The sequence below is a fragment of the Panthera uncia genome, chromosome D1 (genome assembly GCF_023721935.1).
Source record: "Panthera uncia isolate 11264 chromosome D1, Puncia_PCG_1.0, whole genome shotgun sequence".
Taxonomy (NCBI): Eukaryota; Metazoa; Chordata; class Mammalia; order Carnivora; family Felidae; genus Panthera; species Panthera uncia.
Window position 1 is genome coordinate 102865326 of NC_064808.1, and position 24908 is coordinate 102890233.

General features: G+C 37.9%; 1 protein-coding gene across 1 annotated transcript in view; it reads left to right on the forward strand.

The window, feature by feature from the left end:
* The first annotated feature begins 14806 nt into the window (after positions 1 to 14806).
* RDX (radixin) overlaps positions 14807 to 24908 on the forward strand; it is a 51358-nt gene continuing 41256 nt past the window's right edge. Inside the window, exons 1-3 of the mRNA XM_049613820.1 lie at positions 14807 to 14995; positions 15733 to 15802; positions 24456 to 24539. Of these exons, the coding sequence (XP_049469777.1) occupies positions 15791 to 15802; positions 24456 to 24539 (96 nt within the window). The 5' untranslated portion in view covers positions 14807 to 14995; positions 15733 to 15790. The remainder of the gene's footprint in view (positions 14996 to 15732; positions 15803 to 24455; positions 24540 to 24908) is intronic.

The following is a 24908-nucleotide window of genomic DNA, read 5'->3' on the forward strand; positions in this document are numbered from 1 at the left end:
CCAGTTTGAAAGTAAGGGTGTTGAATTACTAGAGGGAGCGCGTTGGCCCTGGCGGCAAAGGGATGTTGTGTTCTGTACGGGGTTCGGGGCGCCGAGCCGCTCCCGGCTCCGGCCCCCGCGAGGCCAGGCCCGCCGTCCCCGGCCGCCGCGCTCTGTCTACCTGCTGCCGCGGCCGCGGGCGGCCTCGGAGCCTCGCAAGTTTGTCCGGCCGCGGAGGCGGCAGCCCGGCTTGCGGTCTCGGCCCCCGTCCCCGCTTCCCGCTTCCCGTGAACGCGCCTCCGCTTGATTTCCGGGCGAAGTCTGAAAGAGGGGCTCTGCGTTACTGCAGCTTCGGTGAAGCGCATCACTTCCTATACAGAGAGGTTGGGATTCCTGCACCGAGCCCGCTATTGGGTTCTTTTCTTTTTTCCCCTAACGAGATTGAGTGAAGTCCGTTTCGTCAGAGATCAGTTTAAAAATACGGTTGAGGGTTTGTACCAGACTTTTTAATGAGTCCCGTGGCACTGAGGCTGGCATGGTGCAAATGTAAAAGGCTGAGATAATAAGGGTTTATTTGATGAAGGGGTACGGACATCGACATTGCAATCTATTGTTTACGGAGCGTACAGTTTTTAGAACACTAAATACTCTTTTATATGTCGGACGGAGCTCTGAATGAACAATTGCCCCGTTCATGTGGCAGGGTAAATAAATAATGGCTTAATCCATTTGCCAAAACAGCATTATTAGATTTGAGAGGAGATTAATATTCAGGGCTGCATTGTTTTGTGTGTGTGTGTGTGTGTGTGTGTGTTTTTAATTTTCAGAATCCCATTGCTTTCACTAGTGTGCTTTATCTTTCAAACTAATATGACAAAAATGACAAAAGGTAGAACACCCCTTTTGAAGTTAGTAGTATGTTGTAAAAAGGATCGTCACGGACTTTGGTTCTTTGCTTAATCACTTTTTTTATGTAGGGAGGAATTTAATAAACAGGTAACATTATTAAAGAATGAATACATATGTATTGGAAATTGTAGCTTTATGTAAATGAGGCAGAATTTAATTGTGGCGTTTAGGAATGTTAAATTCTTGCTCTTGGGGAATTTACGTTGTTTTGTTCACTTCTGTGTCCCTACGCATGGAAGAGAGTGGGTAGGAGAGACTCAGAAATATTTGTAGAATAAATGCAATTAATTTCAGTGTGGGTAAAGTATGTGGGGTCTGTCCTTTTAGACATTGTCATTACTTAAACTGATGATTGTTTTTCCTTTGGTGGTAAGAAATGACAGACTTTGCTTTTCCCTCTCTTGGTGTCAGTAGTCTCCGGGAGGGGAGCAAGGGTTGTTTCTTGTTGATTGCTTCACCATTGCCAACAGCACAATTGGATTTTATTACTCATTTATGTGTTTGGCAGGTTGTTGAAATGAAAGTCTTGATACGTCTTTATTTTAACTTCTGTTGTCGTTGAATATCCTCTCCATATAGTTTCATAGAGCCTGAAATGTGGAACGATGGTGGGAATCTTTTCACCCATTTTTAACTTAATGCATTTTAACTTAGGCTGCTTAAAAAGTGGCAGGTTTTAACCAATATTGCCCAAAGACTGAAGCCAAAAGAAATGTGTTCTGTGAGGACTGTGAAGAGTGAGCTGTGCTGGTGGAGCACACCTGGCAGGGTAGAGCCAGTATGAGTTTATGCTCCTTCTCTCAATCTGGGAGCTCAAGGAAGTAACCCTTTCTTGGATAGCTTGGGCCTCCAGCTGACCAAAGGCTAGTGGGTACTTCTTAACTACCCTGATGTTACCCTTTTGCTACTGAATTCAGCGGAACTGGATTGGATTGCTCTCGACTCCACCCTTAGAAGGTTATTTTTAAGCCTCCCAGTGTTGTTACTGACGGCTAAAGTGCTTCTGGGACCTTCACTCAGTCCTGTGGCCAGTGCGTACTCACCTCTTGGGTGATGCAAGTGGCCAGTCTGACCCCAGCGAAGTCCTCCGTTTGTAGCCTCTTTCACAGAATCTTGTCTTTCCTATTCATTTATTTCTCAATATTATTTTCTATTAAACGTATATTTTAAACTTTTATTTTTTAGAGAGCGTGAGTGTGAGTGAGTGGGGGAGGGGGCAGAGGGAGAGAGAGAATCTAAAGCAGGCTCCACACTCCGCTCCAAGCCCTTGACCATCATGACCTGAGCCAAAACCAGGAGTTGGACCCTCAACCGACTGAGCCACCCAGGCGCCCCTTAAACCATTTTTAAAGATGTTGAAAGTAATACAGTTTATGACAAACTTAAAAAAACTTATATCTTTAAAGATGTAAAAGTAAAGCTACAAGTTCTCTTCACTCCCCAGAACTACCCAACGTCTTTCCTACTCCTGTTTTTCGTAGGTATTGCTGTTAGCACTTCCTTCCGTGGATACAGAAAATGCCAAAACTTAGGCAAAAATAAACATAAAAATCCTTTATTTGTGATTTTAAAGTCTATAAAAATAAGGTTATTTATAACAAACACTGAAATGGTATTTATTACTGTGTTGAAAAGATTAATGTTTCTCAGACGTTTAAAAAAATTTTTTTTAATGTTTATTTTTGAGAGAGACAGAGTGTAAGCGGAGAAGGGGCAGAGAGAGAGAGAGAGAGAGGGAGACACAGAATTTGGAACCGGCTCCAGGCCCTGAGCTGTCAGCACAGAGTCCCGGGACTGGAACTCAGGACCCATGAGATCATGAGCTAGGCTGAAGTTGGGCGCTTAACCGACTGAACCACCCAGGCCCCCCTAAAATTTTTTTAATGTTTATTTTTGAGAGAGAAGATTTGAAGCAGACTCTGAGCTGAGAGTGGAGAGCAAAGTGTTCTTATGTGCTTGTGCAAATTTTCTTGCTTAATGATTGAAGGTGAAGTTCACTTTTTGTTTTCTCCCTATAGTATGGCATATAATAGTGAAAAATGGTGTCCTTTAAAAAATGTGTGTCTTTGGGGATACCTAGGTGGTGCAGTTGGATAGGCGTCCGACTCTTGACTTTAACTCAGGTCACGATCTCAAACTTGGTAAGTTTGAGCCCCACACTGCGCTCGCTCTGTGCTGACAACGCTGAGCCTACTTGGGATTCTCCCTCTTTCTCTGCTGTTTTCCCCTGCGCGCACACACACACTCTCTCTCTCTCAAAATAATAAGCTTTAAAAAAAAAATGTGTCTTTGTATTGGGAGCTGTTTGGAAAGGAAATATAGTCCATACGATTTACTTTCCTCATTCCATTTAATACTGAAGTCTAGCTTCAGCTTCGTAGAAGAGAGGGGCTCAGTCAAGTTAGGAGTTGGACAGGGTTTTTTGGGTATTTTTTTCCCCTTTGAATAGACAGTATGTATAGAGATCCTTCCAAATTTCCTAATTTAAAATAACTTACTTTTATTTAAAAGGTAGATGTTAAAAATTTGTATATGCATAAGTTTTGTATTGTTTTTTCCTACTGTAACATCAGTTACTCTTTAATAGAATTCTAAATTGGATTTTGCAGAGGTTTTATATATATAAATAAGGTAGCGATTTTTTTTTTTTAATTTTTTTATTTAGTGTTTTGCTTCAAGCAGTCCAATACAGATGAATAGAATGTCCAGTCATGCTGGTTACTTTTCTACGTAGTTTATATACATTTGAAATAAACTGTTTTGACAGGCCAGATCTCTCCGGCTGGCCTGATTTTGTAAAGGAAGTTTTATTGGAACACGGAAATATAATTAGTTTACATAGTGTTTCTGGATACTTTTGAGCTATAATGTCTGAGGCCATATATTTTGCACATCCTGAAGTATTTACTCTCTGGTCATTTACAGAAAAAGTTTCCAACCCCTGATTTAGAGAAAAAAATATCTTGTTGAAAGAATGTCTTAGGTACTGTATGGAAGGAGGTAGCACATTGTTTTGTTTTTTGCCCCATGATTATAGAATTTATAAAGTTATAAATCTTAGTAATTGGAACAGATCGTTTTTTCCAAGTTGTAGGTAGTCTGTGGGCTTTCAGAACTTTAAATGTTTCTTTCATTTGTGAAAAGTTGTTAACTAAAACTGGCTGCAGTGAAATTGTGAGGTGAGCAACCTTCTTTTTCAAGGACTTCTATCACTTAAGATGCTTTGGCCACAATAACAGGAAATTCTCAAACTGGCTTAAATAATGAAGAAAATTAAGACACTTAAGAATAGCTCAGTAATGATATCAAGGACTCACTCTCTTTACAACTTTCTGCCCTGTGGCCTTCCCCCATTGGCTTCGTCCTGAGACTGCTCTCTCCAGCGTTACAGTTTGGCTGCAGCCACCTGCCATCCGCACACAGCAGTTCCCAAAGAACTGGGAAGGAATGCCTCTTCCAGCAGCCCCCCAGCAGAGGTCTTCTTAGTGTCACTGACCAGGCTTGGGATATGTTCCTTATCCAACCCAGTTACTGGCAGGGGGAATGGGATTGCCCCTCCTCTATCTAACTCTGCTCCCACTAGATTGTTTTAGTGTCTTGGGTTCTTTCTTAATCCCACCCACCTGAACTCACACCCAAGATTGAGCTGTTGTACATAATCTAGCATGAATATGTGAGTTCATATCTTCTTGGTTACCAAATTTATTTAAATTATGAAATGAAAAGTGTTGATTCCTGCTAAAACACTTTTGAGGCAGGGTTGACAAAATGTGGTCCATGAGCCAAATCCAGCCTACGGCCTGATTTTGTAAATAAGGTTTCATTTGAACACATCATTTGTGCACATATTATCTATGGCTGCTTTCATGCTACAAGAGCAGAATAGTTGTAACAGAGACCGTATGGCCTTGCAGAATCTAAGAAGTTTATTTACCTGGCCATGTAGGGAAAAAGTTGGCCAACTTTAAGATAGCATACATACATTTATACTTCTCTGCCAAATACTGTTTGTATCTGGTGAGTAACATACTGACAAAGTCACATTCTAATGGGAATACAAATGTGCTGTTTTGTATACTATAAAGTGTGTTAAATGTTTAAATGCCCTTGTGTTAATAATATTAACGGGAGTTAATTTTCAGTGCACCAGTGTTCTAAGCAGAGTTTTCTGTGATGTGAGTTATTTCTTGTTTCCTATTTATTTTTTTTAATCTTCCTATTGTTTCTGTAATTTAATAACCTTTCAATAAGTTAACAGAGTAGGTATTGTTTGCAACTAAAAATCCTGGCTAGTACACAGAATGATGTGGGCACATGAGTGCAACAGAGGGACCCTTAGTAAAACGGAGAGAGAATGGGGATACAGGAAATCTCAGCCATGATTAATTGGATCTGGAACCCTTTGGCTTTTACTGAGTGTGTGGAATGGACTAAACTTGGTTAGCCGTCATCAGGACTTCTGATAATTAAGCCATTTGTAGATCCTAGACTTAGAAAAGCTGTGAAGTTTTAGTTTGATTATTAGCAAGGTTGGTGTGTATACTTGAACCCATTACTATCATCTAACCAACAATCAGTATAATTATAGTTACCATTAGAAGTGTCAGACTGTCCTTTAACTCTGATTTGATCGTCAAATTAAATGAGATTGCTAAAAATAATCTCTTGAATAATGTCTTGAGTAGAGACAATAGAGACAGCAGAGGTCTAAATTTGGGAGACCTAGTTGGGAGGAGTTTTGTTCTCCCATATTCATGTTTGTTGTCTCTCTTTTATTTTTTTTTAAATCTTTTTTTTAAGTTTGTTTACTTATTTGAGAGAGAGAGAGAGAGAGAGAGAGAGAGAGAATCCCGAGCAGGCTCTTCACTGTCAGCATGGAGCCCGATGGGAGGCTTGAACTCACAAACTGAGGTCATGACCTGAGCCAAAATCGAGAGTCAGACGCTTAACCAACTGAGCCACCCTGGCACCCCTTGCTGTCACTTGTAGTATGTTGGCTTATTAGTGTGTTACTTAGCGATTTGATAATGTAAATTAGAGGAAAATATTGCCCTTGACAATAATCAACAGAAAAAGTCAAATGAATATTACATGTAAACTTAATATGCCAACAAAATCGACAACAAACTTCTGAGGCCCTACTGTGAGCCAGGCACCATTCCAGTTTAAAACAAAAATTTTTTTTTTACATTTATTTATTTTTGAGAGAGAGAGACAGACAGAGTGTGAGCAGGGGAGGGGCAGAGAGAGAGGGAGACAGAATCCAGAGCAGGCTCCAGGCTCTGAGCTGTCAGTACAGAGTCCGATGTGGGGTTCGAAGCCACAAACTTTGAGAGCATGACCTGCAACTGACTGAGCCACCCAGGCGCTCCCTCCCTTCCAGTGTTTAAAAGGGAGTTTTGAATATTTTGAAATTAGAAGCTTAATGAAAGAACTTCCAGAGAGCCTTAGTGATTGCATGAGAGAATATTGTCCAATTTAAGAAACGTAATTACTTTATTCTGTTTTGAAAATAAGCTGCTATAGTGTCCAGTGGTTCAAAACCTGTAAAGCCTAGAATGGTTTGTGAGAAGTCAGGTCATTTTGAGACTTGCTTTTTCCTGCTGCATAGGTGACTTAAATCAATCTGTTTGTTTTAACATTTTTTTTTTTTAATGTTTTACTTATTTTTTTTTGAGACAGAGACACAGCATGAACGGGGGAGGGGCAGAGAGAGAGGGAGACACAGAATCGGAAGCAGGCTCCAGGCTCTGAGCCATCAGCCCAGAGCCTGACGCGGGGCTCGAACTCGCAGACTGCGAGATCGTGACCTGAGCTGAAGTTGGATGCTTAACCGACTGAGCCACCCAGGTGCCCCTGTTTTAACATTTTTAAACATGCATTATGTTACCTTTTGATGTTTTCATAAGTGTAAAATGAAACTGAATTGCATTGAGCTTTCTTAGCTTTTAGCATTTAAAATTAATCTTTGCAAATGGTATTGTTTTTCTACCCACCTTGGGAACAATATAGATACGGTGTTTCTTTTAAATTTATAGGTTTATTTTTTTAAGCTTATTTTTATTATTTTGAGAGAGAGCAAGTGGTGGTGGGAGGGGGGGGAGAGAGAGAGAGAGAGAGAGAGAAAGAAAGAAAGAAAGAAAGAAAGAAAGAAAGAAAGAAAGAATGAATGAATATCTCAAGGAGGCTCCACGCTGTCAGCACAGAGCCCATCTCCAGGCTCAAACCCATGAGTTCATGACCTGAGCTGAAACCAAGAGTTGGATGCTTCACCAACTGAGCCACCCAGGTGCCCCCAGATTTCTTTTAGAAGAGAATCTAAATTCAGTGTACAAGTTTGTTTTCAGTATTGTAGTTCTGCTTTATATTTGTTTTAGGTTCTAGAAATTTGGTTTGCATTTATAGTAACATGTAAAAATTGCTCAAAAGTGTTGAAGATTTCATTTCCTTGAAAATATCCTTGAACAAAAATCAGTTTCTACCTAAGCAAGTACTTATAAATACCGTATTTGGAACTGTATATCACCCTTATAGGAAATACATTTTCAAGGTGATTATACCAGTACTAATGTAACTTGTAACATCTTTAGAGATAGTCTTTTGATCTGAAAACAACGGAAGAAAGAGCTTTAGCTTCTTCTAGAAAAGCTCTGGTAATTATTTGAGATGAGCTTCTCTGGAATGATGTCAGAAAAAAGAATAGGAAAACCAGGAGAGCCCAGGACTCAAGTTTAAAAGGACCCCTGACTTGTTGACTAGCCGTATTACTTAGGGCAAGTCACTTATCTGAATCTAAATTCCTTATTAAAAGAATGAGGGATTGTGATACCTTTCTTGGGCAAAGGGAAGAAGGGTAGTTATTATGAAGGTTAGGTGATACAGGTGAAGGGGCTGAAAAGTATTCTACAGGTAATTCCTTCATTCACTCCCCTTGTGCTTGTTTTGTGCCTTATTTCTTTATTTACAAAATGGAGCTGAAATTTTTTTGTCCTCTTTGCTTCACTTGAGGAATGACATGGCATTATATAGCTAAAGGTGCATTAATACTGCCATTAAATTGAGTATTAACATTGAGCTAAAAACATAATAAACATAGTTCTGTGTATATTAGAGCTTTTAAGCTTGTGGGTCTGTGAACTTGGATAGGGAAAAAAGTTGCATATTTTTTACACGTTTTCTTGCCATTATTAATGTGGGCACCTAGTAGTATTAGCATTAACACAGACTGTTTCCATTAGAAATTGTAGATGTTTTCATAATCCGTCGCTGTTGCAGAGATGTCGAAGTGACATTACTTGGAAGTTTAATCATTAGATCCGCTGGTAGACACTGTTACTTAATTTAAAAACACATATATTACTATATCATAAATTCGTGATTTTTATATTTTGGTGATTGTAGTCCAGTATAGTTGGTCTTTTATGCAATGTTAATGTGTCTTATTAAAATACATTTAAAAGTACTTCTATACATTAAAAGCATTTAAAAATGCTTTTCTAGGAAGGGCTTTATAGGCTTCACCAGAGGAGGACCATGCAGGGGAAAAAGAACTTTTTTATTGTAGATGTTGTTATTGTGTTTGTCTGACTGCCAGAGTTACCTTATTAATTGTTTATACTTTCTTTTGTTATACTGCTTCCTAATCCCCCAGTAAATTGGCAGAGGAATTCTTTTGTAACTTTTTGGTCTGTGGAGAGAAACGGTTGGTTCAGAGATTGCTTCTGTATCTCAAAAGGCAGGGAAAAAAAATTACAATTAGGCGTGAGGAAAAGGATATCTTAAGAGTAAAATTAGGCAGTGTGACATAAATTATTGAAGGTTTGGTAATGGGCCCAGGATGGACGAGAGTGAACACCTGTTTTACCACCTGACAGGTGGGAAGAGTCTGTTGTGCCACTGACTTCATAGAGCTCAAGGTGTTAGGCATGAGGCTGTTTTTCCATTGTGTGAGGTAGAGAGGAGGCTGTTTTAAGGTCCCCCTCAGAGTTAACGGATAAAGTAGAAAATGCTTTATATGAATGCATTGTCTGTAAACATCGTACTTAGAGTTTATAGCCGTACAGTTACTTTTCTGCAGATGGGAAATGTGTATACTGGCAGCATCTCTTAAAACTTCTTGTTGAGCATGTCTTTGCCATGATTGTGCAAAGAAGTAGGGTAAGACCTCTTGAAGAAATTTACCAAGGAGGGAGTAATTTTCTTCTCAGTAATTAGATATTTGAGGGTGGATGGGAGAAGAGTTTATTTTTACTATATATCTCTAATGTACAATGGTTTAGGCGATTATGTAATATATATGTATATGTGCGTGTGTGTGTATATATATATATTTTTTTTTTTTTTTGACAAGAAAGAAAGGAAAACACTGAAAGACCGTAATTTCAAGATGAGTCAGTTAGAGATGGAAACCCAGGACATGTATCTTGGTATCTTAGCTTTTCTTTTCTTTTTTCTTTTCAAAAAAATTTATTTTAATTGTTTATTTTTGAGAGCGAGAGAGACAGAGTATGAGCCAGGGAGGGGCAGGAAGAGAGGGAGATACAGAATCCAAAGCAGGCTCCAGGCTCTGAGCTGACAGCACAGAGCCCGATAGGGGGCTTCAACTCATGAACCATGAGATCATGACCTGAGCCGAAGTCAGACGCTTAACCAATTGAGCCACTCAGGTGCCTCAGTATCTTAGCTTTTCATGTGACATTTTATTAAATTGGCCATTCTGGTACTAAGATGTTAGTTTCAGGAGAAAACACACTAATGAAATCATAGAAGAACTAGAAATGTATTACTGAGGTTAAATAGTATTACTGTGATATAAATACTTTTCGGTAATAACTAAATTGGCTAAAAACTTTTGAGTTTTAGTTATATCTGTACACAGCTTCATCGTAAAAAAATTTAAGGTGGAATTCTTAAGTCATATAAGCTGGTAAACTGATACATGAACAGTTTAGTGGATTACATTTTCTAGGTTCTCCTCTGATTTTTTTTAAATTTTTTTTTTTTTTTTTAACGTTTATTTACTCTTGAGACAGAGAGAGACAGAGGATGAACGGGGGAGGGTCAGAGAGAGAGAGGGAGACACAGAATCTGAAACAGGCTCCAGGCTCCGAGCTGTCAGCACAGAGCCCGACGCGGGGCTGGAACTCACGAGCCGTGAGATCATGACCTGAGCCGAAGTCGGACGCTTAACCGACTGAGCCACCCAGGCGCCCCTCTCCTCTGATTTTTAAAATTAGGAACTTAACAGAAATAAGATCTTGATTATTATTATGTGTTCAGTTCTTTATATCCAGATACCATTTGTAAGGACACCTGTGTTTTTACATGGTTAAAGCAAGTGGCTACATAATCTGCTTTTTCACTTACCCTTATGTAAATGTTGACACAGTTTGTCATAATACACAAACACCCCTGTAACAGTCTATCATGTTATCACATTACATTGTGACTTTAATTAGTGGCTTTTATGACATGTACTGCTGTGGATGTCTTGCTAGAGGTTACTTTGTTTTGCATTTCTTTACTTCTTTGGCGTATATTCCAAAAGCAGAATTTCCTGTTCGGAAAAGATTTGAGCTTTTGTTATGCATTGACAACTTACTTTCCAGGAATATGGAGCCGATTTATGGTGCTACCAGCAATGTTTATCTACTTGTTTAGCAGTACTGCTCATCGGTATTGCCATGTATAATAATTATTTTGCTAGTTTAACGACTATGTAATCAAAATGGCCTTTAAGGCCACTTGATTTGTGTTTTTTTTTTTTTTAATTTTTTTTTCAACGTTTTTTATTTATTTTTGGGACAGAGAGAGACAGAGCATGAATGGGGGAGGGGCAGAGAGAGAGGGAGACACAGAATCGCAAACAGGCTCCAGGCTCCGAGCCATCAGCCCAGAGCCTGACTCGGGGCTCGAACTCACGGACCGTGAGATTGTGACCTGGCTGAAGTTGGACGCTTACTGCGCCACCCAGGCGCCCCTTGATTTGTGGTTTTAATCAGCAGAGTTGTGCATTTGTTTTGTGAAGAGTTTGTAGAGAGTTTGTCATTTAACCATTTACTGAGTGGAGTCTGAGTGATATCTTTATATATTTATTTCTTTCCATAGTAACTTTTTATTCTGGCTATTGCATATTTTTACTCTATACTATTTTGCTATTTAGATGTAGGGATTTTAAACAAAATAATCTGTTTTCATCATAATGTATATATTTTTCTTAGTCATATTTCTCCTCCAAAATTATAATTTTTTCTAAAGTCTCTTTTTGAGAAAAAATTCACCTACTTAGATTTTATTAAATGTTATGGTGAAGTTAATAGGCCCGACTTAGGTTTATTTACTTAGAGTAATTTTGTTCTCTTATTTTAAAGAATTTGTTTTTCTTATTATGAAAGCTCTACATTATTTTAGAAGTCTACAGATTTACGTTAATTCACAGGAACTCGCTATTTTGGAGTATGATCATATTGGTCTTTTCATATGATACTGTATGTATGGCTTTATAACCTGCCTTTTTAGTAGTTTGTGGATGTTTTGCCATATCATTTAAAATTTTTCTGTATCTTTTTTTTAATTTTTTAAATATTTTTATTTATTTTTGAGACAGAGCATGAGCAGGGGAGGGGCAGAGAGAGAGGGAGACACAGAATCTGAAGCAGGCTCCAGGCTCTGAGCTGTCAGCACAGAGTCCGAGACAGGACTTTGAACTCACAGACTGCGAGATCATGACCTGAGCTGAAGTTGGACGCTCAGCCGACTGAGCCACCCAGGCATCCCTCTGTAACTTTTTTTTAATGTTTATTTATTTTTGAGAGAGAGAGTGAGGAAGGGGTAGTGAGAGAGGGAGACACAGAATCTGAAGAAGGCTCCCCCCCCCCCCATTCTCACAGTTCATTCATGTAGATGAATTAGGTTTGTTGCAGATTTTAAAAACTTAGTTAGCTTGTGTAAAAACCTATTTTTTGTGTGTGTATGTTGGTCTATGATAGATTTATTCTTTCATGTCAGTAGAGCTCCTTATTAAACCTAAAACTTTAATGCAGATTTTCTTCTTGAAAGATCCTTTTAATAGAGTATAACTGGAAGTAACTCTAGTATTGAAAACTTGGATTAATTATTTTTTATAGGAAAAGGAAATAAACTTACCTTTATTTTGTTCAAGTATTAGGTTCATGTGTAACTTCAGAGTATCAGCAAACCTACATGCTTGGTGTTTATTTACCTGCCCACCTGGCCCTGTGTTTGTGGACTACTTTTTCTGTAATTTAGGTGCTTTAACTTAGTTTATACAGCCTGGCATATAATTAATGCTCAGTTTCTTTCCCTGGTTTTTCCTTGCTGATGAGAGATTGAACAGAAGGGGCACCACAGCTGTATGGTTTAGTAAATAACATGAGCAGTACGTGTGGAAGCTCTCCTGAGTGTGTGTCTCCTGAGTTCTCCAGCATGTGGCTGTGGGGGTCTGATATGGTATATGGAATACAATGTCAAGAAGTTAATGTAAAAACTAGTCTAAGACAATTAAAATTCCTAACACTCTGCTAGGAGCAAGCCTGAAATACCTCTGTAGTGATACATACACACAACTCAGGGCTTGCAAGACTCCCACACTGGGGACTGGGTTAGGGACACGACCTTTCTACACTTGATCTTAGGCAAAAGGCTGAGAACCGATAGGGACATGAGCTTTCTGTCCAAAATTAAAACTGTAAAGAAATAAGCCATACTGAATTGAAAATAGAGTAATTTTATAGTGAGAGAAAATAAACATAGGGATAAACGGAAGATTCAAATGTTGTAAAATAGCATGGCATTATTAAGATTTTTTTTTACAAAGCTGAAAATGAATTTCTAGGAATAAGAATATATAATTACTGAAATGCCAAACTATCAAAGACATAAAACATAAAAACAGTGGAAGAGAATTAATGATTCGAGGAATGTTGCACACAGAGAGAGAGAGATGGAAACCACTGAAGTGATGCTTAGAGAAATGATACGGTTTTAAATATAAGGCAAGACGTTTTAAAAATATTCCCCAGAAAAGGAGATTTATATTTATGTTTTTAGGAACTCTGTCACTGCTCTGTTCTTTTTCTTGGGCTTGGAAATATTTTTGAAGACAGGCACATTGACCTGAAATGCCTTTAGTACATGGGAGTTTGGAAAGTTCACAGAGCCCATTTACTAAGTGGTTTAAACATTAAAAAAGAGGTAAATGTAGAATAGATCTGGTTTTTAAAAAAATAATATAGTGGTTGCACTGTAGATACTAAAATATTCCAACAGTACAAACAAGAAAAATTCCTAGTGTTTTATATGAATGGATAGTGTAGCTTGGGATAAAAACTTTAATGGTAGTATTATATACTGATTCAAAAAGTGCCTGTATAATCTGGAAACCTTGCTGTGATGCAAGAAGTTCTCATATAGACTTTCATGTCTCATTTGTGTGTGGAGTTTAAAGAAGTTCTATGTTCTCTGAAGTAAGAGATGAAGTAAACTTTTTCAGTATTTTATAGATCATGTGTTTTTAATATCTATACTAATGTACATACTTGATTATTTTACATATTCAGGTGATAAAAATTATTTTTAAATATTTTCATTGACAAAAAAGGGGATACTTTATATTTGGAGTTGCCTTATACTTGGGCATATTTAGTTTATGCCCTTAATGTACATACTAGAAAAGAATAAATACTGGGAGTTACTTAAAGGTTTAATTTTAGGAATTAGAAAATGAGCCACGGAGTAAAGCCAGCTAATGAGAAGAAAAATGATGAGGAAAAAGACAGAAATTAACAACAACAAAAAAAGAACAATAAAAGAAACAGAAGATCAACCAAACTGAAAGCTGACCTTTAGACAGCTAAACTAAAACTTCTGGCAAGATTAATCAAGCAAAAGGGAAGGTAAAATTTAACAGTATTAAGAATGAAAAGAGGATCATAACCACCAATGTAGTACATATAAAGAAATCCTGAAAGAATACTATAACTTTCTAGAAATGTGTTACCAAGACTTGGAGAAAATCAGATTTGGCTATGGGGTAGAGATTTAAATATGTTTTGGTCATGTTATATTTGAGATAATCTTTAGACTTTGAGCAAGGCAAGTTAGGCAAGTTCTAGAGAGACAGATTTGGCAATTACTAACTTAGAAATGATGTGAAGGGCAGGTCAGTTTTGAGGAGGTTTGAGGACCTGAGATGGTAAGGATCTGAACTCAGACAATAAATAATAGGAGGAAGAAAAGGGGATAGAGAATGAGATAGGTCTGAGGAACATTGAAGGTTCATCAAAGTAGGTGGCTGTAGGAAGGCAGTGTTAACATTTCCCTAGCTAAGAGTTAAGGAAATGAATTCCATGGTTAAACTGTTAGATAAAAAATATCTCAGGAGGAGGTTCCTTTTAAAGAGAGATTTATTGGCACATGATTGAATGAAATTTAGGGAAATGACTTCAGTGTTTCATTTTTTTCCAATTTGGACAGTTTTCTGCTTCATTAATTATAGCATCTTAAAAAGCTGTAATACAGTTTTAAAACAAAATTATAGGGGCGCCTGGGTGGCGCAGTCGGTTAAGCGTCCGACTTCAGCCAGGTCACGATCTCACGGTCCGTGAGTTCGAGCCCCGCGTCAGGCTCTGGGCTGATGGCTCGGAGCCTGGAGCCTGTTTCCGATTCTGTGTCTCCCTCTCTCTCTGCCCCTCCCCCATTCATGCTCTGTCTCTCTCTGTCCCAAAAATAAATAAAAAAAGTTGGAAAAAAAAAAATTAAAAAAAAAAAATTATATATCGATGCTAGTATAGTGGGTAAATTTTCACAGCAGAGAGATTATCAGCGGAAGCTGATTTTTAAGTGATTTATCTAATGTACCTCACTGTGGCTCTTCAAACTGGAATAATCATTTTTTCTGGACTAAGGGTTGAGAATGTTAGATCTTCTGGTTGGTTTGTTAGATGTTTTTAAGAACGTTTGTCCTAAGACAGTATAGCATGATGGGTTTCTTGGATTAGGATTCACTTTTGCTTTACAGGGAGAAGATAGAATTTAACATTGGTCTTAAGGACAACTCTAAATTTCAGTGAAGGCCACCAGTTTACTTGTGAGTAGCATGCAGATTGCTAGTGTGTGGTCTATGACTGTTTAATACACCTTGGGTGAATAAACTACTTGATACAATTTTTAAATTGTTTTAAATTCCAAGAGAAATTGGAATTGGGTTTTTTAAATTCCAAGAGAAAATAATTTTCTTTAAAAGTTACCTTTTTAGAATTTACATTAATCAGGGGCGCCTGGGTGGCGCAGTCGGTTAAGCGTCCGACTTCGGCCAGGTCACGATCTCGCGGTCCGTGAGTTCGAGCCCCGCGTCGGGCTCTGGGCTGATGGCTCGGAGCCTGGAGCCTGTTTCCGATTCTGTGTCTCCCTCTCTCTCAGCCCCTCCCCCGTTCATGCTCTGTCTCTCTCTGTGCCAAAAATAAATAGAATTTACATTAATCAGAATTTCCTTTTGTCTTTGGTGTACAGAAAAAAAGTCAGAAAGTGTTTTTGAGTTCATCTCTTTAGAATTTGAATCTGTGTCTTCCCCTTGACTATATTCCTTTCTCTACCAGGCTGAGTGTAGAGGTGAACCTGACTCAGACAGAGACAGTATTTGGATCCGTAGCAGTCTTGCTTCCTTGCTTTGTGTTGTCTCTGACTGAATTAAAACTTGGAGTTGGTGATTGGTGTGCTTTATATGATGTTGTTTGACATGTGTGCTATTTGAAATCACAGTATAAATATTTTTAGAGAATTAGAAAGTAATAGATCTCTTTTGCTTTCTTTTTTCTTTAACTGAAGGTGACAACAGAATTCATAAACGTGAATTTTTAAAGAAGGTGACAAAAAGAGAAGGAAAATGCCGAAACCAGTAAGTGTATTTTTACCGCTGCTTTTACCACTACTTACTTAATAAAATGTCAGTAGCATTAAGTTCCTTTCGGAACAAGGCAAAATATTATGGTAGAGTCGTTGGGGAAGAAAAAGGCACTGATCCTGCTGCTGGTGGCTTGTTTTAGATTAATGTGGCTAGAATGAAGCATTATGTGAACTAATGAAAAAGAGGTACAGGTAACACTGTAGTTAAGATTCGTGGGTTCTGGAGCCAGACGTCTTCATTTGTATCCTGGCTCTGCTGCTTACCCTCTGTGACCTTTGTTAGATTACTTCAGACTCTCCAATTCTTAATTTCCTCATATAAAAAATGGAGATGTAATTAGTTACTTAAGAGATCTTGGTGAGAATTATGAGAACTGGGAACATTCGGTGCTCAGTAAATAGTAACTTCTTGTTAAGCAGGAGGAAGTAATAAGAGGTTGGAAGGATCCATGCATTAATTTTCTCATAGTTCTAGCTTTGATGCTAGTGACACCGATGCTGATATTGTATAGTCTTAGATTTTTTAGTTTAAGGGTGTATGTATGATTTTACTTAGTTGTATAATTATATAGTTTTTGACTAAGATTTATTCCTTTTTTCTTGGGATAAATGTTTTTGCTTCATCTAACAAAATTGAGGTGTTGTTTTTCAATGTTTCTTTTGGCCAGTTACCTTTTTAAGAAAGTCATTGGTTATAGCTATTTGAGTTTCCTGACATGATTATCTCTTTGGAATTACTTTAAAGACTCAGCAGGTAGGTAACAGAGTACATTTGCGTTGTTGCAGCTGCAGATGACACAGTCTTCAGGAATCTAAAAACCAACTACTAGAACTAATAGCTGAACTTAGCAAGATTGTTGGACACAGGCTTATATTTTTAACGTTTTTTTTTTTTTTAATTTTATTTTTGGGACAGAGAGAGACATAGCATGAACGGGGGAGGGGCAGAGAGAGAGGGAGACACAGAATCGGAAACAGGCTCCAGGCTCCGAGCCATCAGCCCAGAGCCTGACGCGGGGCTCGAACTCATGGACCGTGAGATCGTGACCTGGCTGAAGTCGGACGCTTAACCGACTGCGCCACCCAGGCGCCCCACAGGCTTATATTTTTAAAAATCACTAGCCTTTCTTATATCCTTGTATACAATTTGAAAAATGAAGTAAAAAAAATGTATTTGTAACTCCATCAAAGATATGAAATACTTTGGAATAAATTTACAGAAACTGTACGAGATCTCTACAGTGAAAACTTGTGGGAAGTTAACGACTTAAATTTGCAGGATAATATTCTGTAATGTTCATAGATATGTCTAGAAAATACTATTAAGGTGTCATTTGTACCCAATGTAATGGTAGAATGAATGCAATTTCATCACTTCAATCCAAGGAGGCTTCTTTGGCTGACATTGATTAGCTGATTGTAAAACGTCTGTAGAACTGCCAACATTTATATGGAAGAGCTAAAGCAATTTTTAAAAAGAAAAAAGTTGGAAAACTTACACTTCTGTATCTTAAGATCTGTTCACAAACTACAAAGATAAGATAATGTGGTGTTGGTAGATAATGGAATCAGTGAAACAAAAATGCAACTACCCATATGCATTCATTAGATTTTTTACAAGACTTTCACACAATTCAATAAAAATTTAAAAAAAAATAAATAATAAAAAATAAAATTCTTTCCAACAAATGGTTTGGAACAAAGGGTTATCCATATAGAAGAATATGAACATTGGACCTTACCTCACAATTTACACACCGAATTAACCCTAAGTGGATCATAGATCTAAATACAAAAGGTCAAACTGTAAAACTGCTAGAAGAAAACATTTTTGTGACCCTGGGGTAGGTAAAGTTTCTTAGATAACATACAGGAAGTTTTAACCATTTATTTTGTATTTTTACTTCTTTCGAAAGTTTGAACCGTTTAAAAAACACATTGGATTTCATCATAATTAAAAACTTTTGTCCTTTGAAAGAGAGCAATGAGAAAATGAAAAGATGAAACACAACAGGAGAAAGTAATTGAATATACAGTTCCTCTAGAACTCCGTAAGATAACCCAGTTTTTAAAAAATGGGCAAAAACTTTGAACAGATGCTTTACAAAAGAACATATATTGATAGCTAGCAGACACATGAAAAGATGCTCAATGTCTTTAGTTACAGGGAAACACAAAACTACAGTGAGATACCACTTTATAGTCACTATAATGGCTAAAATTAGAGCTTGATAATATCAAGTGTTGGTAAGAATGGGAATCAACTGGAGCTCTAATATTTCTGATAGGAATATGAAAGTTTATAGTTACTTTAGAAAACTGTTACTATAATTGAGTGGAAAACATTGATGTATTATTCCTTAGAGTAAGGATTCAAAATTATATGTGCAGGTAGATATAAATTGTATATTAATTTGATTTCTGTGTTTTCCACTGATCTATTGGCTTAGTTTTATACTTAGTAGATACGTAAACTTGGTCAAGTCACACTTCTGCAGACCTGTGTATATACGTTTAAATGTTTATTTTGAGAGAGAGAGAGAGCTCGCACGTACACAGGTGGGGGAGGGGCAGAGAGAGGGGATCCCAGTCTGACCCCTGATTTATATAAACATGGAAATTTACAGCCCTGTCATAACAATTAGCAGGGAAACCCCTGACAAAATGATCAGTATAGAAACGAGTTGCATTTCTACAAAAGCAAAAGGAGAAACAATTATGGAAAAATATTTCATCAAATCTACAATCTTTTGTTTGAAACTCTTTAAGCTACATGAGTTTCAATATTTGGAATCTTTTGGATTTTATAAAGGTGAATATATACTTTATTATGTGTCTCTGTCATGTCATGAAGCTTCCCTCAAGACCTGGTATATCATCTCAAAAACATTAATGTTTTTCTATGTCAGTGTGTGAGTATTGATTTGAAATGGGATAATTAAACTCACCAGCTAGTCACCCATCACTTCATGTTAATAAGGTTTTGCTAGAAATTAGCTAATAAACTTGTTTTCAACGCCTTTGGGATATCAACGGATAGTGGACATGTATTTATAATAGTGACAAAATCATAGTGATATATGGGAACGATATCTAACAAATGATTAATATGATTTTTTTAAGATTTTATTTTTTTTAAGTAATCTCTACACCCAGTAGGGGGGAGCTTGAACTTACAACCTTGAGATCAAGAGTCACACATTGTACTGACTGAGTCAGCCAGGTACCCAAATTAATAGAATTTTTAGGGAGAAAATTAGAAACACTTTTTGGAAGATTTTAAAGAAGACTTAAATTAATGCACAGAGAGAACCACAGTCATGGATGGGAAGAGTCAGTATTGAAAAGATGTTATTTCTCACCTCAGGAGACTAATGAATTTAGTGTTGTTCCATTTTAAATCATAGGTATTTTGAAAATTTACGATTTTCTGTGAAGTCAGGAACAAGAAAAAAGAACCAATAGCCAAGAAGTCTTAAAGATAATGAGGAGAGACTTTTCCTACCAGATACCAAGACTTTTGAAAGATGTAGTAATTAAAACAGCGTGGTTTTGACAGAGTAGTACGTCAACCAGTGCAAAAGAATAGCGCAAATTCAGACCCCAGACCTGTAGATATTTGATATGTTTCAGTTGTCTTCAGGAAGCAAATTAACTAATCAATATACATCACTTAGATGTTTTAAATCCCCATGTCATTATCCTCATGGGGATTAAAAAATGAAATTGGATCTCTACCTCAAATCATAAGCAAAAATCATTGAAGACAAGTTATGAAAAACAACTTTAGTATGAAATAGAAGAGTATCTTCAAGAATCCAGAGTAGAGAAAGATTTCTTAAATATGGCCCAAAATAGTGACACCCATAAATACAACATATCTTCAACATTAAAGTTAATATGTTTATCATAAAGGACACTTCAAAGTAGAATGACAGACTACAAACTGGGAGAAGATTTTTTTTTTTTGTGATACAAATAATTATCAAGGTATTAGTATGTAGGATATGTAAAGATTGGCTACATAGTAGTGAGAAAAAAAAAACAAAAAAACAACCCAGTAGAAAAATAAGCAATAGATGTTAACAGACGTCTCCAAAGATGAGGAGACTGAGTGGTCAATAAACATAATATATTAGTTTTGTTATTCTTTAACAAATTACCACAAATTTAGTAGCTTAAAGCAGTACCCATTTATTATCTCATATTTTTGTAGGTTAGAAATAAGGGATGATATGATTGGGTAGGTTCTCTGTTCAGGGTCTCCCTAGCCTGAAATCAAGGTCTATCCCAGCTGCATTCTCCTCCGGAACTCAGGGTCTTCTTTCAAGTGTATTCCTATTGGCAGAATTCATTTCTTGCAAAAATGATCCATCTTTAATTACTGGAGGCTGAAGTTCCCATTTTCCTACTAGCTGTTGGCCAGGGACCACTCTTAGCTCCTAGAGGCTGGTGTCAGGTCCTTGCCCATGGCCCCTTTAATTCACCAGTGGAGAACCTCTTTTATGTCAAATTCCTGTCACACTTTGAATTTTTGTGACTTTTGCAACCAGTCAGAAAAAAACACTTTGCTTTTAAAGGACTTCTGTGAATAGCTTAGCTCCACTCACCCACAATCCTTCAATTTTGAGGTCAACTACATCTGTAGGTGAGGTCAAGTACATCTAAAAAAATGCCTTCTCCCGTGTAATGTAACATAATCATGAGGGTGACATCAGGGGATGAAGATCATGGGGGCTGCCGTAGACTTCTGCACACTATACCTATGAAAATGTTCTCAACCTCTTTTGGAATCAGATCTGCTCAGTAAGACCGTATAGAGATACCATTTTATACCCACTGGATTGTCAGATATTTTAAAAATCCGGTAATACCCGTTGTTAGTGAAAATACAGATCAGCAGGACTTCTGTTGTTGGAAGACAGTTCACTTTTTCATGGTAAATTTGACTTCATACTTTATTACACAGGACTTCATTGGAGTATTTACTTCTAGAGACACTCAGATATATACATATTAGGAGACATATACAGGAGTGTTCATAACCGTATTCTTGATAACCAAAAAATTAGAAACAATGTCCATTGACGAGAAAGTGGGTAAATTATTTTCTGGCAATAATTGTATAGCAATAGAAATGAATGAATTATAACTACTCACAAAAAAATCAATGGATTTTAGAAATACAAAGGTGAAAAAACATTTGTTGAAACTTTTTTCTTTAATGTTATTTTGAGAGCAAGCGAGAGATCACGGGTTGAAGGGCAAAGAGAGGGAGAGAGCATCCCAAGCAGGCTCTGTGCTGTCAGTGCAGAACCTGACAGGAGGCTTGATCTCACAAACCATGAGATCATGACCTGAGCCAAAATTGAGAGTCAGATGCTTAGTTGACCAAGCCATCCAGGTGCCCATAAACTTTTTATTGAAATAGAATATACATACTGAGAAGAACATATTGTGTTTAGTTGATGAATTTTCATAAAGTAAAATATACTTCTGTAGCCATTGCCCATATCAAGAAAGAAGACTTTCTTATTCAGTACTGTACAACTTTAACACAGTTAAAAATCAAGAAAAACTAAATATTTTACATAGAGATACCCACATTTGTGGTGAAGCTATTTTGTTTTTAATTTTCTTTTACCTTTATTTAGTTTTGAGAGTGCATGACTGTGCATGCAGGGGACGGGCAGAGAGAGGGAGACAGGATCCAAAGCAGGCTCTCCACTGTGAGCATGGAGCCTGATACGGGGCTCAGATTCACGAACCAACTGTGAGATCGTGACCTGAGCTGAAATCAGGAGGCAGCCACTTAACTGAGCCACCCAGGTGCCCCAAAACTACTCTTTTTTTTTTTTTTAATGTTTGTTTATGTATTTATTTATGAGGGAGAGAGAGCAGGAGCAGGGAAGGGTAGAGAGAGAGAGGGAGATACAGAATCCAAAGCAGGCTCCAGGATCTGAGCTGTCAGCACAGAGCCCGGCATGGGGCTCTGACCCACAAACCACGAGATCATGACCTCCGCCGAAGTCAGGTGCTTAACTGACTGGGCTACCCAGGTGCCACCTCAAAAGTATTATTTGAAAAAAAAGAATGACAGACAAAAAATTCAGTTTATTGCTCACCTGTGGGGGATTGAGGACAGGGAAATTCAGAAGAAATAGATTGGTATCCACAGCATAATTTGCCATTTCTTGTTATTAAATTGAGTGGTAGATATATGGGTAAAGAAAAACTTTTTCATTACTCGGTTTCTGGTGATAGTTGTATAGGTTTTCCACATCAAGCAGTTCTGTAGTTCTGTGTACTCATCAGTTGTGGGTTCTGCCGTTGAATTCATTCTGACACCACCTACCCGGATTAGCACAGACAGTCCGTGTTAAGGGCTCAGTCCCACTGGACTGCTGTCGCTTCCAGACACCAATCCCAAATAGTGGATCTCCATGTTACCCACATTTCTAGCTTGGCTACACATTGGAGATTCCCACGGTCCCCTCCTCAGGTACTGTAATTCACTGGAACAGCTTACCGAACTCAGAGAAACACTTTTACTTATTATTACTGGTTAATACAGAGGATATTATAAGGATACAAATGAAAGACACAGAGGAAGAGGAGGCACCTAGGGCAAAGTCCAGGAAGGTCCAGAGCAGGGGAGCTTCTGTTCTTGTAGAGTTTGCAGTCCACCTTTCTCTTTGTACGTGGATGCATTCATCAACTTGGAAGCTCTCTGTGAACCCCTTTGTTGAAGGTTTTTTATGAGGTGTCCTTTATGTAGGTACAGTTGATCAAATCACGTACAGCCAGTGACGATTAACCCAACTTCCCAGCCTCCTCTCTTTGGAGATTAGGGTAGTGGCTGTAATCACATGCTTGGTTCTTGTGGTTACCAGCCCCCATCATGAAGTGTGTACGGGCCCATCTGGAGTCACTTCATTAGCCCAAACTCAGGTGTGGTTGAAAGGGGCTTGTGAGTAACAAAAAATGCTCCACTCACTTCTGTCATTCAGGAAATTCCAGGGGCTTTAGGAACTCTCTGCCAAGAAACAGAATGAAGACCAAATACATATTCTATGACAATAGGTTTTATGTTGTTATGCTTCATTGTTTATGTATGCTACATGTATATGTGTATGCATATTTCCTAATAGGCATTATTTTAAAGAAGGGTAGATTGGTAAGGTTTATTTGATTAGAGAACGTATTTCAGATAAAGGCTACATGTGCAGGGGGAATGTAAATGTAAAGGGGAAATAAGTCACATTTAGAGTTCTAATAGTATGAGTTAAAAAGGTACATTTGTACCACATGATGGTAAACTCTAAATGAAGATGATACTCTGGAATTAAAATTCTTTTAAAAAAAATTTTTTTTTACCGTTTATTCTTTTTTTTTTTTTAATTTTTTTATGTTTATTTAGTTTTGAGAGCAAGAGAGACAGAGCATGAGTGGGAGAGGGGCAGACAGAGAGGGAGTCACAGAATCCAAAGCAGGCTCCAGGCTCTAGCTGTCAGCACAGAGCCTGATGTGGGGCTCGAACTCACCGCAAGATCATGACCTGAGCCAAAGTCGGCCACCTAACTGACTGAACCACCCAGGTGCCCCAACGTTTATTCATTTTTGAGAGACAGAGAGCATGAGTGGGGAAGGGGCAGAGAGAGAGGGAGGCACAGAATCCGAAGCAGGCTCTAGGCTCTGAGCTGTCAGCACAGAGCCCAGCGCGAGGCTCAAACTCACGAACTGCGAGATCATGACCTGAGCTGAAGTCGGACGCTCAACTGACTGAGCCACCCGGGTGCCCTTTAAAATTATTTTCATTAAGGCATATTAAGATTTTGGTGAGATACCCAGTTAGAAAGGTATTTATACAAAAGAGAATTTAGGATAGAGTCTAACAGAGGTCAAAGAATGCTTTTTATAAAGTCAGTATATTTGCAATATGAATAAAACTATCTGAATTTTGTGTTGAAAGAAATACAGGATAGTGAATGACATTCAGAGAATTTGGAGTTATGGCTCAGTTGAAATACCTGCTCTGCTGTTTGATATCCCTGTGGGCAAATAATGGGAACTCTTTTAGTTTCTATAGAAATGACTATATTTCCTAGTATTGTTGCAGGGGCTGAATGAGAACATGGAAAGGTCATGGCCTAGTGCCTACTATATGCCAAAAAGTCAATAAATGTTTTTAAAAGAGGACTTTGTAAGTTCTTTTTCAAATAGATTTTAGATTTCCTGTGATTAAAATCAAAGTTGGTTATTTTTTTTTTTTAATGTTTTTTTTATTTTATTTTTGAGACAGAGAGAGGCAGAGCATGAACGGGGGAGGGTCAGAGAGAGGGAGACACAGAATCTGAAACAGGCTCCAGGCTCTGAGCTGTCAGCACAGAGCCCGACGCGGGGCTCGAACTCACAGACCGCGAGATCGTGACCTGAGCCGAAGTCGGCCGCTTAACCGACTGAGCCACCCAGGCGCCCCAAAGTTGGTTATTTTAATAAAGAAAATACTAGGTACAATTATGGAGTAGCTCTTTATTGCCTGCACATTATGCTTTATTTTATAAATCAGATAATATTTTCTCATGTTTAATACTTAATAAATATATTCTGTATCCTAGTGATTTTCCCTTCTGTTTTTACCGCAGATCAACGTAAGAGTGACCACTATGGATGCTGAGCTGGAGTTTGCCATTCAGCCCAATACAACTGGCAAGCAGCTTTTTGACCAGGTATCATTTAACCACATGAAGTATGCAGCTCTTGACAATGTAGAGTGGAATATGTTGCAACTTCTTTGTATGTTTTTCTGTGATTTTACTGGTATTGCAGCAATGTGGCACTTGAAATTTTTCACAGTACCTATTCAAGATATCTGGCACAGCGGTACAGACACTGTTGTTTCTCATTCCTGCATTTGAGAGATAGGACTTTTTAAAATTAATTATTAGGTTTTGTTTTTTTTTTCTGTTTGTATCTTTTTGTTTGTTTAAATCCAAGTTAGTTAACATACAGTGTAGTAATGGTTTCAGGAGTAGAATTTAGTGATTCATCACTTATATATAACGCCCAGTGCTCATCACAAGTGCCCTCCTGAGTAC